The sequence below is a fragment of the Myodes glareolus genome, chromosome 15 (genome assembly GCF_982192425.1).
Source record: "Myodes glareolus chromosome 15, mMyoGla1.1, whole genome shotgun sequence".
NCBI lineage: Eukaryota > Metazoa > Chordata > Mammalia > Rodentia > Cricetidae > Myodes > Myodes glareolus.
Window position 1 is genome coordinate 54,558,911 of NC_142040.1, and position 15,708 is coordinate 54,574,618.

Below are 15,708 nucleotides of genomic sequence, written 5' to 3' on the forward strand. Positions count from 1 at the left end.
TCGGGTCTGGGTGGCCAGGAATGAACGAGTGGCCTCTGCTTACATCAGGATATACAGAGTACTTTGTGTACACGGCCCTGAGCTAGAACTGAAGGAGGTCTCCGACCTTCAGAATTACATAGGAACATGGAATACCACAAGCTAAACGGTCACTGGAATATGGTGAATTGTCATGTGCCAATGGGCGGGCGGTGGAACAATGCAGGAGCCCAGGGTGCAGTGGTCTGATGAGCAGGTTGTCAGAAGGCCACAGAGGTCTCTTGCAGGGATACGTGTGGATGCTTGATGTCCCTGGAAGGCATAACTAAGAGCCAGGGGAAGGAGGAAGAGACTTCTGGCAGAGAGTGTAGCATCCACTATGGCTCAAAAGCCAACACCTCCCCTGAAAATCCTAGCCAGATTGGTGGTGGCAAGGTGCACTAAGAAGCCCTGGATAGTTACAGCACAGGTCTGGCCGCAGGAAAACTACTATGCCAGGAGCTTGGAATTTCCAGTCACACCAATCCTCCAGGGAGGGTTGGAAGTTTGAGTCAACAAAGGATCACACTTTCAAGATGAAGCCTCTGTGCAAGGTGAAGATCCTGTGTACGGGTCTTGAAGTGTCTCTGGCTTGGGGATTGCTTGCATCCCATGCCCTAGGACCGGGTGCACCTGCTCCCACGGGAACAGAAACTTGTGTTGAGGGTGGGGCTTTGGACCTCACCTCTTCAGTTGGCTATATATATGTGAATCCTTTATCATATTTTTAAAAATCCAGTAACTATATATGTTCATATGCAATATATTATATATTTATACATTATATTTTTATGTATTATATAACACAATCTGCAATGTCATATTGTATCATATATTTTATAATATATAAATAATATCATTAATATATTATAACACACGAGCTATTATAATGTATGTTATAGTATATGTAATATAATATATAATTATATTATAAAATCTAGTAATGTATACTTATGTATGTATATATGTATGGGTGTATATATGTGTATATATATATGTACACACACACATAAGACAAGGGAGTCTGAGGCATAAAGTTAAGTATGGAATCAGAGAATAAGAGCCTTGGCTATACTATTTGTATATATATGTGTGTGTGTGTGTGTGTGTGTGTATGTAGATATATGTGTATATCTCCAATGATATATATTTGGACATTGCTATGGACTCACCCAAAGGGCTAACTATATAGTTCAAGTGTGGGTGTATATGTGCACATGTGTGAGAATGAGCAACTAACTTGGTTTGCTCTTCAGAAAGGTCTCTCAAACATGCAGTGGGTGATGGGGAGGAGAGTGGCCGAGGGGTAGTAGGTAGGAGACGACATTTGACTCACGAGCTCTGGCAGTGGGGGATAAAACGTAGCTGGGGCTGTGAGGACAGCAAAGACACCAGTGCTGACAGGACTTGGCAGCGGGATGGACATCATGGAAGGGAGGAACGGCAGCATCTCAGTAGACTTTACCAAGAGGGCATCCCTAGTCTGTTCAGTGACAAACAGGGATGGCCCGGACAAACCAGAGCAAGTGGTCACCCGAGCGTGGTTAAGACCAAGCCAGACTGGAATGCTGGGGTGGATTTCATGGCTCAGGAAAGGCTTGCATTGAATCTCAGGCAGAAGCTGAAATGTCTACTCTGGGGTCATACTGCAGGCAGTTGGTGTAAAGTAGGAGGAGGAGAGAGGAGTGGATTCAGACCTGGGCTTTCGAGAGAGAACTACAAAGGATTATGGGCTCCCCAGTGATACTGGGGGTTCCCTAAGAGGATCTTCTTCAGGCTGTCCGTGGTCAGTGCACATCAGTGGCCACACGGGTGATGCCCACCCTTTCCTGCAGATGCAACTCTGGGGTACCTGTCTGAGGCCCCACATTAGAGGAAAAGGGCTGACACTGTATAGGGTAAATAATGATTCCTGGGGTTACACATTATACCTCGCTGTACCCACAGACATACACAGTAGTCATGGGCAAACTGGCTGGCCGGGGAGAAGTTCCACCTACCTGCCTCTGGATGTATGCGTTTTTGCATTTTACAAAGACACATTCTAGGTAAACAGACATAAGCAACTGTCTTCTTGAATGACTTGGCTCTGTAGAGTCACCCTGAACTTATCTCTAAAATTGCTTGTGTATATACTTGGTTATACTTGTATTTTAGAAGACAGGCCCAAGATTTTCATTTTAAAAAGAATAATCTGTTTATATATGTATTATTTGAGTTACAATTTTAAATTAACATGCCAATATTAGTATTTATTTGTTTATTTTTTGAGTAGTTTTATTTGTTTTTTTCTTTGTATAGCCTTGACAGTCCTGCAACTTGCTCTGTAGACCAGACTGGCCTCAAACTCAAAGATCCATTTGCCTCTGCCTCCTGAGTGCTGGGATTAAAGAAGTGAACCACCACTGCCCGGTATAATATCAATTTTTAAAAGAAGATATCTTTGAACAGTTAAGGATGCTTACTACTCTCACAAAGGAACTGGGTTTGGTTCCCAACACCCACATAGCTACAGGGGATCTCAACACCCTCTTCCGGCCTCTGAGGGCTCCTGCATGCACGTGATACACAGCAACTCACACAGGCTCACACGGATATGCATGAGAATATCCTTTTTAAAAAGGAAAGTATTTGCAGCCGGGTACGGTGGGTGTCTGTCACCTTAGCACTGGAGACTCTGAGGCAGGTGTTAGAAGTTCATGGCCAGCCCGAGCTATATAGTACCAGGCCACCCAGAGGTCGGTAACAAGTCCTGTTTCCAAAATCAAAACAAAATTGTTAAAAGGAGATGTATTTCCTATGGCTCTGCTAAGAGCACAGAGTGGGAACATGACTTGGGATTTATTTTAATGCAAAATTTTCTTAGAATAAATAAGTCTATAAAAAAGAAGAACCTGCCAAACAAAATGGTCTGACTGGGCATTGTAGGCCTTTCCTGTAACTTATTAAGTCTCCATGGATGCATTAAATCATTAGTAAAGCAGAAACGGAATTACACTGACATGTCAACGCTCCTATTATTCAGACGGAATGGAATTCCCCTCCCCTAAGACGTAAGAGGTAAGTAGCTATTTTCTGGAAATTCCATTTTAGTGTGACCTTGGTCTCAACTGCGCTGGAGGAAAAATAAAAAACCCACTGACTGCAGCCCAAGAACCCAGTCAGTCTTCAAGGAGGGCTATGCCAGGGTTGCTGATGGAGTGGGGGAGCTGTGAGTGAAGAGCTCACCAGCCCTGGAGCCTGAGAAAACGGCCAGCAAAGAAATTTCTGGGTTGGTGGTGATAGCACCATCCCTGAAGCCCATTCTCACCTTCCAACGTCCGCAGTCTGACCGGAGCCAACCAGTCTGCATTATGAATCCTTAGAAAAATCCCCAATTGCAGATGACAGATCTTTCCTTCTAGAAAAAAACAATGTGGCTTTGAACAATTGCCCCATACGGCTGAAGGGATGATGGTGCAATGGATAAAGGCACCGACAACCTGAGTTCGGGTCTTGGGACCACGACACGGTGGGCAGAAAGAACGATCTCCTTCAAACTGTTGTCTGTCCTTGACTGTGAGTCACGGCAGGCACAGCTCCCACCACAAATAAAAATGTGCAAGATGTAATTTAAAAAAATGTCCCTATAGTAATAGATTAGGATTTTCATTTTTTAAAAGATTTTTTTTCAAATCTTTACACCTTCTGGGTCATTTTTACCTTGAGTTCCAAAAGCAGGCAATAGGGACTGTGGCATTCGGGGTCTTCACTGTCTAATTCAGAAATGCAATTTAATGTTTGTCTGTCTGTCTGTCTGTCTCTCTCAGTTAAAGTGAGTGGGGGATGGGAGCTTTTCTATAAGTTTGGTGCTTTTTTTTTTCATTTTTCTTCTTCTTTACAAATCATCCTCAATTATTCCCATCATGTCCAGGACATTAAAACCAATTTTTTTTAAAAGACTTATATTCAACCTCTTTTGGCACCCAGACCCTTGAAACGATCCAGGAAGCCAACAAGAGCCACCTGTAAGTTTTCATTGGTACTCTGTGGAGACACAGTCTAATCCCCAGAGGGGAAAAGACCATTAACAAGTGATAGCATCCAGAATACTAGCTCTTAGTGCTGGGGTGGCATATTTTATATTCTTGTTTAATCTTTAGACCTCCTGGGGGAGCCCCATAAAATGAGCAGAAGCACTGACATTTTTTTCTCATCTGTTCCTTCACCCAGCCACAGGGAATGTTGCCTTTGTCTAAGGCTTTCTGTGGATGAGAGAGTGGTCATTTGTTTTGGCCTGACCCCACCACCTCCTGGGGGACCTGGCAGTCACCCCACATGCAGGGCAGGCAGTACCCTGTCCTTTTAAAAGGAGGAACTCTGCCTACTTCTCTCTCTTTCTCTTCTCCTCTCTCTCTCTGTATCTCTCTTTCCCCCTTCCCTTTCTCTCTCTTCTTCTCTCCCTTTCCTCACTTCTTTCCCTTCCCCCAGTAAAATGCCCGACTTAAGCTCTGTGCATTGCATGTTTGGTGGTTTGGACCCATCTGCCAAGGTCTAATCTCATGCAAAATCATAACAAAACTATAGAAGTAACTGCACCAAACAGCCTTGTGACGTCCCATTCACTCCCAGGGCTCTTTTCCTCAGCACCTAAACACGACGCTTCCACACCTCTTTTCCACTTCTGCCTTTCACCCCTCCAGGTGTTTTCCGAGTCAGAGCAGCCCGTCAGCGCCCACTCAGGAAGCCCTCTGCCAAGAGGATTCATGTCACAGGCATGTCCGCCCTACAGAAACGTAACTCCTAAGAAAGGACGCCGGTGGAGAAAGACAACTTGAGATGGAAGTTCACCCACCCTAGTCCCTACTCACTTCCGTAGGGACTGATCTCAACCGTGACAGAGAACGCACTCAGATGAGATTTCGGTAAGACGCTTCTGTGTGCCGCTGGAATTTACCAGTGTAATAACATGATCTCATAAAAATAGCGCCGGCTTTGAACTGTTAAAAATAAATGCAGATGCTTCCCCGTGCCGGCCGCCCTTCCTGTGTCACGCTGAGCCTGGGATGCTCGCATTATCAACTGCCACCAGGAATCTTTGGCCTTGAAGTAGCAATTTCTCTGTGACAGTCGTGATGGATAACCAGGCAGCGCAATGCTTTATCTGGGCCTCAGAGGGCTCAAATGTTAGCACACAAGGCTGCAATTTTCCACTTAGGATCACTTCACTGGCTCCTTAAGTGGGATAAGACGACTTGAACGTCTTCTGTTGTTGGTAAGGCTCTGATCGTTTATCTCGGTGAGTGTGTTGCCTTCTAAGTACAAGGCTATCTTAGGTCTATTTTTTTTTTAAAGTTGAAAAGCCATTTCGACAATATTTATATTAAACTTCAGATTCTAGGACCAAGGAAATAGCTGCTGATTAAACCATATACTATATACTATATAATATAATAACAGTAAAGTGCTTGCCTTGCAAGCATGAGGACACAAATTCAATGCCCAGAAGCCATATAAAAAGCTGGACATGGTAGCATGGTGGAGAACGGGAGTTACGTGGATTCCAGGGCTTGCCAGCTACTCAGCTTAACCTGTCTGGTGAGACTCAGGCTGCTGGAAGACACAAGGTGGAGGGCGCCTGAGGACTGATACCGTTCATTGTCCTCTAGCCTCTACACATGTGTTCATATGTGTACATGTATGTACATGTAGCCTCCTCGTCACATGTGCTCACATGTGCACATGTACCCACACAGCAAAAGATGGACAGACAGGTAAGCACGTATGCATGCATGTTCAGAAAAAAAGGAGAAAGCAAAAAAGAGATCAGATTCTATGATCCAACTGCACCTTACCCGTGCCAGGCAGTCACTCGACTGGAAGTCTGTCTTGCCAGCCTTTGAGGAACGGCGTTTGTCATTGCTGGTGTCCGGAGGAGCTTCTGTATTTGGAATTTTGAGTTCTGCCCCTCTGTCCCCTTCTGAGCTCTCCAGATGGGGTCCAGCTGCATCCTTGAGAGAATGCGGACCACTCTCTAGCTCAAAGGCATGGCCATTTCCGAGTTCGGGATCTGTGCTGTTCTCCAGCTCAGAGTTGGGGTCATCGATAATGTCACAGCCGCTGCTGCTCTTGGGTTCTTCAGGGGACTTGTTGATAGGGGGTCTGGAAATGACCCCAAATTTTCTTGTTCTTTTCCCCTTTTTGGAAGTTTGGTCACCCAGTTCCAATGTAGGTGTCTCTCCCGGTTCTGAGCTGTTGCCGCCATTGCCATTGTAAGTCAGGTGGGCTTTGTGCTTGAAGCGCCGCAGCATGATCAGGTAGATGAAGCCTCCATTCCAGCACTGTTCAGCCAGGTAACTGTAACACACAGACACGTATGGTTAGGCACTATACCTCACCATTTCCCATTGTTGATACTGAAATGATCTCCAATAATTCAGCTAAACAGAAGATCTCACAGACTAGAAAATTCTAATTTATCTCTTCTAGAATCAAGAGCCTGACCTGGGTTTTTCTACAACAGAGTCAAACCCAGTGTAGTATTAAAAAACTAAGATTCTTCTTGTGCTGTTTGCGTTGCGGTGCTGATGAATGAATCCAGTACCTCGTGTATGCTAGGCAAGCAACTCTACCTCAGGGCTCTACCTCCAGTCCCTAAAAAAGGAAAAAAAAATTCTTGGAGGCTGGAGAGATGGCTCTGCAATTAAGAGCACTGGCTGCTCTTGGAGAACCTGGGTTCAATCTAGACCCTACATGGCAGCTCACAACTGTAACTCCCGTTATGGGGATCTGACACCCTCAGACAGACACACATGCAGGTAAAGCACTGGTGCACATAAAACTAAAAAAAAAAAAAATCAATAAATCAAAAGAAAATTCTTGTAGAAGTAAAGTCTACTATTCCTTAGTATAACAGGGCAACCATAGTTGACAACATTTAGTTGTATGTTTCAAAGTAGCTAGGATAGGGTTCTGAGTATTCCAAAAGAAAAGGCCAATTCTGGAGGTGACGGGTGCCAGTTACCTTGATCTGATCATTATGATATATATTTGAAAATCTCACTTTATATCCCGCAGGTATACATGATTATGCATATTTAAGCAGACGAAGAGATTAAACCAAAAAGATTCCCTCCACTATGTAACAATCTCTTGCACTGGAGTTACACACCACTCCCATCTGTGTGCAGCCGATGGGGATACAATCGCCAAAGTAAAGAACAGATAAAGGGTGGGTGGTGGCTGGAGAGATGGCTCAGTGGTCAAGACCTCTTATTGGTCGTGCAGAAGACCTGGGTTCAGTTCCCAGCACCACCTGGCGCCCACAACCATCTGCAACTCCAGTTCCAGGAAAGCTAATAATGCTCTGACTTCTCAGGGCACTAGGCATGTACAGGGTCCATACACACACAGATGGACAGAACACGCATACACATCAAAAATAAAAAGTGAAAAAAAGATATAAAACAGAATGGAGAGAGTATGAGTTCTGATTGTAGACCGAGAAGGAAATGTTCAGTTCAGTAAGAACTTCTGCGCAGGAGATGCACTGAGAACAGACCCAATGCTGAGCACACGGATGCGGCATTCATGTGTTGCTTGCTAAGGAAGCACTGGCAGCCACGTGTGGGTTTTTTCTTGACAACGGCTCTAGTGTAGGCTTCTCACAGCATCCATGGTCTGCTATTTCCAGGGCATCACATGTAGAGGAGACAAAGATATTGACAAAGCTGACAAGGACAAAGAAAGGCATCGGAAACCATCAACCAGGATGGTTGGAGGAGCAGGGGACCCTTGAAAGAGAGAAGGTGGGTCACAGCAAGTCACCTTTCCGTATATTTGAGGATCGGCACATATGAAGATGCGAAGACAACAGAACTGAGAGAATGCATGGAGATGCGAAGACAACAGAACTGAGAGAATGCATGCAATGCGCGATGCAGTATCTACCCCGGAGCTTCAAGACTATGAAGAAAGGAAGCAAGGAACTGTTGGTATTCAGGATCTCAGATCATTAAAGACAGTAAAGACTTCCTCAAAGTCAGGAAGTGAAGATACACTGGACCCGGCACTCCCCAAGAAGATGAATATGTACAGATCCCCCAGGGATGCCGGGGAAATGCCTATGCTGCTGGAATCTTGCCACCTCCATCACTGGTTCCCAAGCAAAGAGTGTCAACAACTAAATCCTTCATAAACCCAACCTGTGTCTGGCCTTCCTACGCATACAAAAACAAGACAGACAAAACAAGAAAAAAGGTCCGGAGGCTATGTGGCCTCCATCCTCAGTGAGCGAGAAGTAAAGAGTAGAGAAAGAGGCTTCGGAAGTGCACAAAGCCATCTGCTCTCTCCCCAGGCAGTGCTGACTCCTAAGAAGAGGATTGTGGGTAAGCAGGCGTTAAGATGCCCTTCTGTGATTTTGTCTCCAGGAAAAATCAGACGGGAAAGCTGAACTGTCAACATGTGGGAAGGAGGGTGGGCCATCTTCCCTGTCATCTCACCGTGAGCTTCCATGTCAGCAACATGCTGGTGACAGAGAGGGAAGACATAGCGACTGGATGGCTAGGAATATGCTCTAGTCCAGTCGGAAGGATCTTCACACCGAATAGTCAAATCAGTGCTATGGGACTGGGACTATGCTCTCTCTCTCTCTCTCTCTCTCTCTCTCTCTCTCTCTCACACACACACACACACACACACACACACACACACACACACACACACATTCTTCTCATGTGTGTATGTGGGATATATGCCTTATACACAGATATTTTCTTTAGTACCAAAAATGCTGCCCCATTGTTTTGAAGTATAAGCCTATAGTATCTTTCTCCATACATGTTCTCATGGATCTCGCGGGTGCACCAAGAACCTTGGAAGGTGCCCGTGATGAAGACAACATTTGACTTTTCTACAGGGTCCACGCTGGGCAAAACAATAAAGCCAAAAATAGTTTATCTCCAGTTCTGCACCATCTCTCTGCCTTCTTCTGGCTTCTGGCAATAAATAGCACCTTGACACCGTACAGGAACTGTGAGATGGATTGTTTATCCCTTCCTGGACTCTGGATCTCATAAGGTCATCTCAAAGACAATGAGTAATTAATTGAATTATGGACCCCATAATAAGCCAGTGAGAAAGACACTTTTGCTAGGGGGTCATTTCCTTAGAATTTTTAAATCACTTTGCATCTAATAGACCCATATTCTCTGTCCCTATGCATCCAAATGACTTACCTAGTCTCTCCAATATTTTCCCGTAATTCATGCACTCATGCCCCTTTACACTCAGTAGGATTCTTATCTAGCATTAGAGGTGTGTGTGCCCGTGTAGGTGTGCATGTGTGTGTGTGTGTGTGTAGGTGTGTATGCATTTGTGTTTGTGTGCATGTGAAGGACATGAAGTACCAAGTACAGACAACCTTGGGTGTCCTTCCTCAGGCGCTGTCCAGCCTTCTCCCCCGCAATACAAGATGTCTCACCAGCTTGGTCCTTACCATGAAGGTTGGGTGGGAAGTGAGGCCTCTCTGCCCAGCACTGGGATTACACGTGTGTGTCACCATGCCTGACAATTTTCTTTGCCTTGTACGAACGTCCTCCTGGCTGTGCAACAGCCCTTTACCGACCTGTCTTTCCACCTCAAGCCTTAGAAACCTTACATTGAACTTCCAAATCAGCGGGTCTTGGCTTCGGGCTGATTGAAAAGAACTCTAAGCCCTGGCTATTCCTCAAGTAAAGGGGTTTAGTTTATCTTGGCTCAGGATGCTAAAGGCTAGGGAGTTCTAAGTTGGGTGGGCACATCTCACAGGGGCCTTGAACTGCTTTAACTCAGGGCAGAAGGAAGAAGGGCAAGTGATTGCATCTAGGAAGTGGGGGGGACAGCAAGGGACGGGATCAGTTTATAGCAGTCAGCTCTGGAGGTCACCTGTCCAGTCCCATGAGAATAAACAGTCAGCAACAGAGGCCTGAAAACACTCACAACTCAAGCCCCTCCTACCAGACATCCAAGCAGGGCCAGGAGGGGCGACCAGCCTCCGCCCGAGCTTTGCTGGGAACACACTGCAGCCAAGAAAGATGAATTGTATGCAATGAGTGATGTCTGAGGGTTAGAAAAACAGATTTCCTCTTCACAAAAAGGCCAACGGTTTTTCAGGCACACTCTATGACAGCGTCTCAATTCTCCACTCCCCAAATTTAGATTTTTTTTTCCCTTTGGCAAACAAAATTATGAATTCAATGAAAATTTTACTTTAACTTTCCTAGGATGACTTTAAAATGAAAAAGGACAACATATCTGATAATGAGGACTTATTATATTTTATTTGATTTGATTGTGTGTAGCTGGTTGGTGCTGACACACACCTTTAATCTCAGCACTTAGGAGGCAGACGCAGGCAGATCTCTGTGAGTTTGAGTCCAGCCTGGTTTAAAGAGATAGTTCAGGACAGACAGTGTTACATAAAGAAACCCTGTCTTGGAAAACAAAAACAACAAAGAAATTGAGTGTGTATGTATGCATCTGTATGTGAGTGTGTCTGTTTGCATATGTGTGTGCATATGTTTTGCATATGTGTGTGCAGGTGCCAATGGAGGTCAGAAGAGGGCAGCAGACACCCCATGGAGATGGAGTTAAGGGCAGTTGGGCCCTCTTGACATGGGTGCTTTAAGAGCAGCACACATCTCCGGCTCCCTTGGACCAAGGTTCTGATTCTAGAACTTTCCCTTTTTATTGTTCTTTTTCTGAAGTCACCTGTTCATTCCCTGCCCCACATAGGTGTCTTACCCAGACTGAAGCTCGGAAGATCTCTGTCCCTGACACTCTGGTCTGTTCTGGAGTCTACGCTCTCTGGTGGCTGGGACTATGGGGTGAGTGGTCAGGTGAGAGACCAGACACTTTAATAAAGGTGCCTGAAGTTTCAACAATAAATATGAGCTAATACGGGGTAAGAAAAGGGCAAATTCAGGAAGAAACTGGAAGGCCAAAGTCACTCATTGTCTAACCATCTCCTGTCTAAGAGCCCTGGAGATAGTGATATAATCGGGACATTTTGATGGTTGTACCATCAAAAGGAACAATCTCCAGGTGCCTTCGAAAATCATGTTAGGTATTTGGTGACTATGGGTTTACACATATGTGCTAACACGCACACACACACACATGCGCACACATATGTACACACACACACACACTCACCAGATTAGCCTCTAACAGCTCCTCTAACCTTGGACAAATGGAGATCAACTGTTTTTGCCACAGTTGTCTTTCTCCTGAGAAGTAATGGAGGTTGGGCTGTCATCCTATGGGTCCTTGGAAATGGACTAAAACCTCGTCACACCAGAGGACTCCGAGGTTGTTTAGGCATTTTGAAGAAATGTGGGTTGGAAGGAAATGTTAAATACATGGAGATTAATGTCCCAGGGAAGATTTGGCTGGGAAACAGAGAGAGGCAAGTTCAGACAGATCCACAGAGGGGACGGAGCCCAGTTGGCTGTGGGAGTCTGCCTTAGATGCCGTCTCCCAGACAGCTTGAGTTTGAGGAACAAGACTCACCGATTCTACAACTTTCTCTAAGAAACTCTGTCAGCATCACACATTTAATAAGGGAAAATTAAGTGATCGCTATGGGTGGGGGTGCGTGCTACCCATGGGGAACTAGGGCTTGGGGAGATGGTGGAGATGTGCCAATACTCTGGCTACGGTGATCTAGATTTATCTATGAAGAATGTATTCCAAGACCTCCCCGGGAATGCCCGATGAAAGGACAGGTCGCACTCCACTGTTGTTCTCTCTATATGTTTTCAGAATTTCACTTAAAGGCTTCGCTTTGGCACATCTGAATTGTCATTAATTCTGGTCTGGTGCTTTTCGGTTACAATTAAGGAAAATAGGGGTTATCTGAGCACAGTCAATTGGTTAGCACAACAGCTGACCTACTGACCAAGTCAGCTAAATGACTAGCAAGTTGGCAGTAGAGGCAGCATGGTCACCCTGGATGAAGGGATGGCGCCCATCCTGGGTGAAACAGAGCGGGATCGTCCAAGAGTCCCTCATGCTGCTGAGAACGGTGCACAATTTAAAAATGATAAATCATTTCTGAAACTGGCCATTTACTATTCTCAGAGCGAGAGACCACGGGTAGGTAACACAAACATCAATAAACGAGACTGACGAAAATAGACTAAGAATTCGCGTACTATTATTCCCGTGGACAGTCTGTCATCCTTGACCCAGAGCCTCCTTTCTTTTGTCGTCATTCATGAGCCTCCGGCAGGCTAACCAGTGTCCCACCAGTCACGCAAAACCGCAGTTCTTCACTGACAGCAGAAGAAGGCACAGAAGAGCCAGTTGATAACTGGTTTCGTTCCTAACACCAGGCTTATAAAAGTGCAACATCTTAAGGGCACTGGTGACTAGAAATGCAAATCAATATGCATCTGAAGTCTAGTCAATACACAATGTCTACAGCATCCTGATTAAACCCGGGGTGTTGGTGTTGAGGACAGTCTCTTAGCACTGAATACAGACATCATTTTTGCTTCAACTCTTTCTTCTGAAACCTCTGAGGCAATTCTGTCATCCCTTCCGCACTGAAGCGGACTATGTGCTCTTTAAATTCCCTTGGAAAATCTTCTAGAAATAAAGGGGGGGGTGGGAGCACTGCAGAAAAACTACTGGATGAAAGCAGCCAAGTCCTTTGATGGGGCTGATGGGAAAATCATCTTAATTTCCACGTAACAAGGTCATCACTGGTCTTTGTCTCGGTAGTTTACATCTCAAAGAAATGGGATTGATTTCACAACCTCTCCAGCAAATTCTAACATAGAAACCGGGTGTATCTGTGACTCCAGTCAACTTCTCAGGAGGGAAATGGAATCCTGGTCCATTCTAGTACATTCATGAGCTCCCATTGAGACTGCTTTCCTCAAAGCATTTCACACAGTCTGCAGTCCTGAGGGGTTATATCTTATGCTAGTTCCTAAATATTCCACAAAGGAATATTCATTTCCTCTTGTATCAATCCCTGGAGTATCTAGATTTTTAAAGCGATAACATCCAATTTATCTTCTGGAATAAAGCTACACCCCATTCCACCCCCCAATGTGAGGACGAGTCCCATACTCCCCTGCCACATCTCCCAACTTCCTTCCACAGTAAAGCTGCTGGAAGCCCTGGGATTGAGGGCCATACTCTCCCTTTCTCCTCTGCTTTCCCCAAACCAGTCACAGCTGGCGACACACAACCAGCAGATGTCCACACAGTGTCCCTCTCCCTTCCTCAGTGCTAACTGAGAGAAGATGCACCCGCACAAACCCGTGTGTCTCAGGGGGCCATATGAGGCTTCTCACATGCTAATTCAGACATTGACGAAATGTCTGCACCCTCTGGTTCCCCGACTTTCAAGTGGATCCAGACCCATCTTGAAACAATTTCTCCAGCTTGCCTCTATCCTTCCAGGGTCCGTTCCATGGGTTTGGCCTGAGTCTGCCCTCTGCTTGTGCCAAGCCTGGTTTCACTTATGTCAAAACAGCTTCCATCAAAACTGTGGGCTCCTTTTTACAATAGCTTTCACTGTTCTGAAGTCAGAAAAGATACTAAAAGAAAGAGCGAGGTCACTCTCTCCACCTACATGTTCTGGCCGATGCCCTACCTAATTCTAAACCCTTTCTACATATATAGAACCTTCTTTTTCCTTTTTTATTTCTTCTCTGGCAGGCATGGCTGGGCTGACAGGACCCATAATCTACTAAGGCTCATACAGATGGATTGCCAGTTTGTAATCCTCCTCCCTGGGGTAAAGGGTGCTACTACGAAGCTGGAAGAAACGCAGGATCCTTTCCCTGTGGGCCATCCATCTTTGCAATCCATTAGGGCCCTTGCTGGTTTAGGGGCCTCTGATTACACGAAAGCCAAGTCAACAGAACTCTGGCCTAGAAAAACGGACAAAACACGCCTTTCCAGCTGTGGGGAGAGCGATGGTAAACTCTTGGCATCCACCGAGAAGCTGGAACTGAGTTCTGATAGTGTGCACTCTTGGAGGCCTCCGGTTCAGATAAATGCCTTTACATTTTCCCTCTTTAGCAGGATTTTTAAAGTAACCGCATATGAGACACAAAGAAGAAAGAAAATGGCAGGATGCGCGGGGACAAATGTTAAAGACACAAAGCTTGTTTTCAACTGTTTGCATTAGAAGTGCTCCACGCCAGTGACTTTAACCATGGGAACGAGGGTGGGGGGGTGGGGGGCAGGGACCAGTACTGGTTAACATCAAACTGCATGCCATGTTCAGTCTATGAACACAGAACCTCAGGTCAACCTAAGATGACACATCAGGTAAAAACCATGACTCACTTTTCCAACGCGAGAAAGCCAAAGCTTGGTAAGATTAACAGGGCCATTTGAGCCAGGATTCAAATTCACCTAATTCCAAAGAAACCGGAAACGAATTTGGGATTCATGGCGACGCTTGCTTGAAATATATACACACCAGGTTTGAAAACAGGAAGAGGGCTGCCAACTTCTAACAGTCAAAGAGGCCTCGGCGCATCACCAGGAATTCCATTTCAGGGGTAAGTAAACACCCCAACTATGTCTCACACCCATAAACAAGGGCTGGAGGGGAAGCAAGGGGCATTTTCAGGCAGGCCCACTTGGCAGGGAGGAGATAAAGTAGTTCCTTAGGGTGTGGGCAGAAGTGGCCAACTTCTTCATTTCATCTCTGAGTAATGAGCTTGCATTCGTCTCTAAGAATGCAGGAAAAATGGAGGCGATGTTTGCTCAACTTATTTAAAAAAATCAAAGCACTAAGGAGCCATTCTGGACAGCAGAGGTGGAGCAAAATGGCAAGTTCAAGACACCTCTGCCAGGGATACATTGCTGTGAGGAATTCTCCCCCTCTGGTGAGGCAATGTGGTCTTTACTGCCGGCCCTTACTCCACAGCTACTGCTCTGGTGGATTCACCTGGACAATAGCAAGCTGACACATAAGATGGGCTAAGAGGGGACAGGCAAATTCCTGCGCTCTGTGACTCAGAGCCATACCATGTAGCTCTCTTTCAGGTGGGACCTTGCTGATGACCAGCATGGGCCATGACCTCTGGCGGTGAACTCCTCAGGCCGACATTACTTGGGTAATTCCTGGCCAATGACTGGGTAAAGTGGGGCACGGGTCTTGTCAGTCCTGTGCCACCTCCTGGCCCGTACCATCTTTGTCCCTCACTGGGCCGAGAGACCTTAGGTCTGACCAGGTGTATCGGCTCCCCTCCTCCATCTGCCCGGCTTCTTCTCAGGCTTTGCTCCCACTAACAGTTCACACCCTTACCTCCAGCCAATCAGCACCTCCTTCCTGGAGAACGCGCATGTGAGGGCAATGTAATCAGAATCACAAGGCAGCTTCCCCAAAGCAGGAGTTGGAAAGCAACAGTAGGAGAGAAGGACTCGGCTAATCTGAGCAGAGAAGCAGCCGGTAAGGTGGCTTTTTAAAAATTATGACGAGTCCACCCTTAACTCAGTAGCTGTTGGCAGCAGATGGATTCTGTGAGAGGAAGAGTAACGTATCTTCAGAGGGTGGCCTCTGCTGGGCTGCCCATGTCCCACACTCAGAGACTTACGGGTAGCCTGGACTGGACTCAGTGGGTTATTTTTTAAAGACTTATTTTATGTGCATGGATATTTTGCTTGTCTAGAGGTATGTCTATATCATATGTGTACCTA

General features: G+C 45.8%; 1 protein-coding gene across 10 annotated transcripts in view; it reads right to left on the reverse strand.

Annotated features, from left to right (window-relative positions):
* The window catches only part of Pdzd2 (PDZ domain containing 2), a 363,977-nt gene that overhangs the window by 93,731 nt on the left and 254,538 nt on the right, over positions 1 to 15,708 (reverse strand). For 9 of the 10 annotated variants that reach the window (XM_087896959.1, XM_087896958.1, XM_087896957.1 and 6 more), the window contains one exon: positions 5,853 to 6,354. In XM_087896959.1, the coding sequence (XP_087753085.1) occupies positions 5,853 to 6,354 (502 nt within the window). Of the gene's footprint in view, positions 1 to 5,852; positions 6,355 to 15,708 lie in introns of those variants that run through there. The other variant, XM_085676615.2, reaches the window with a different exon arrangement.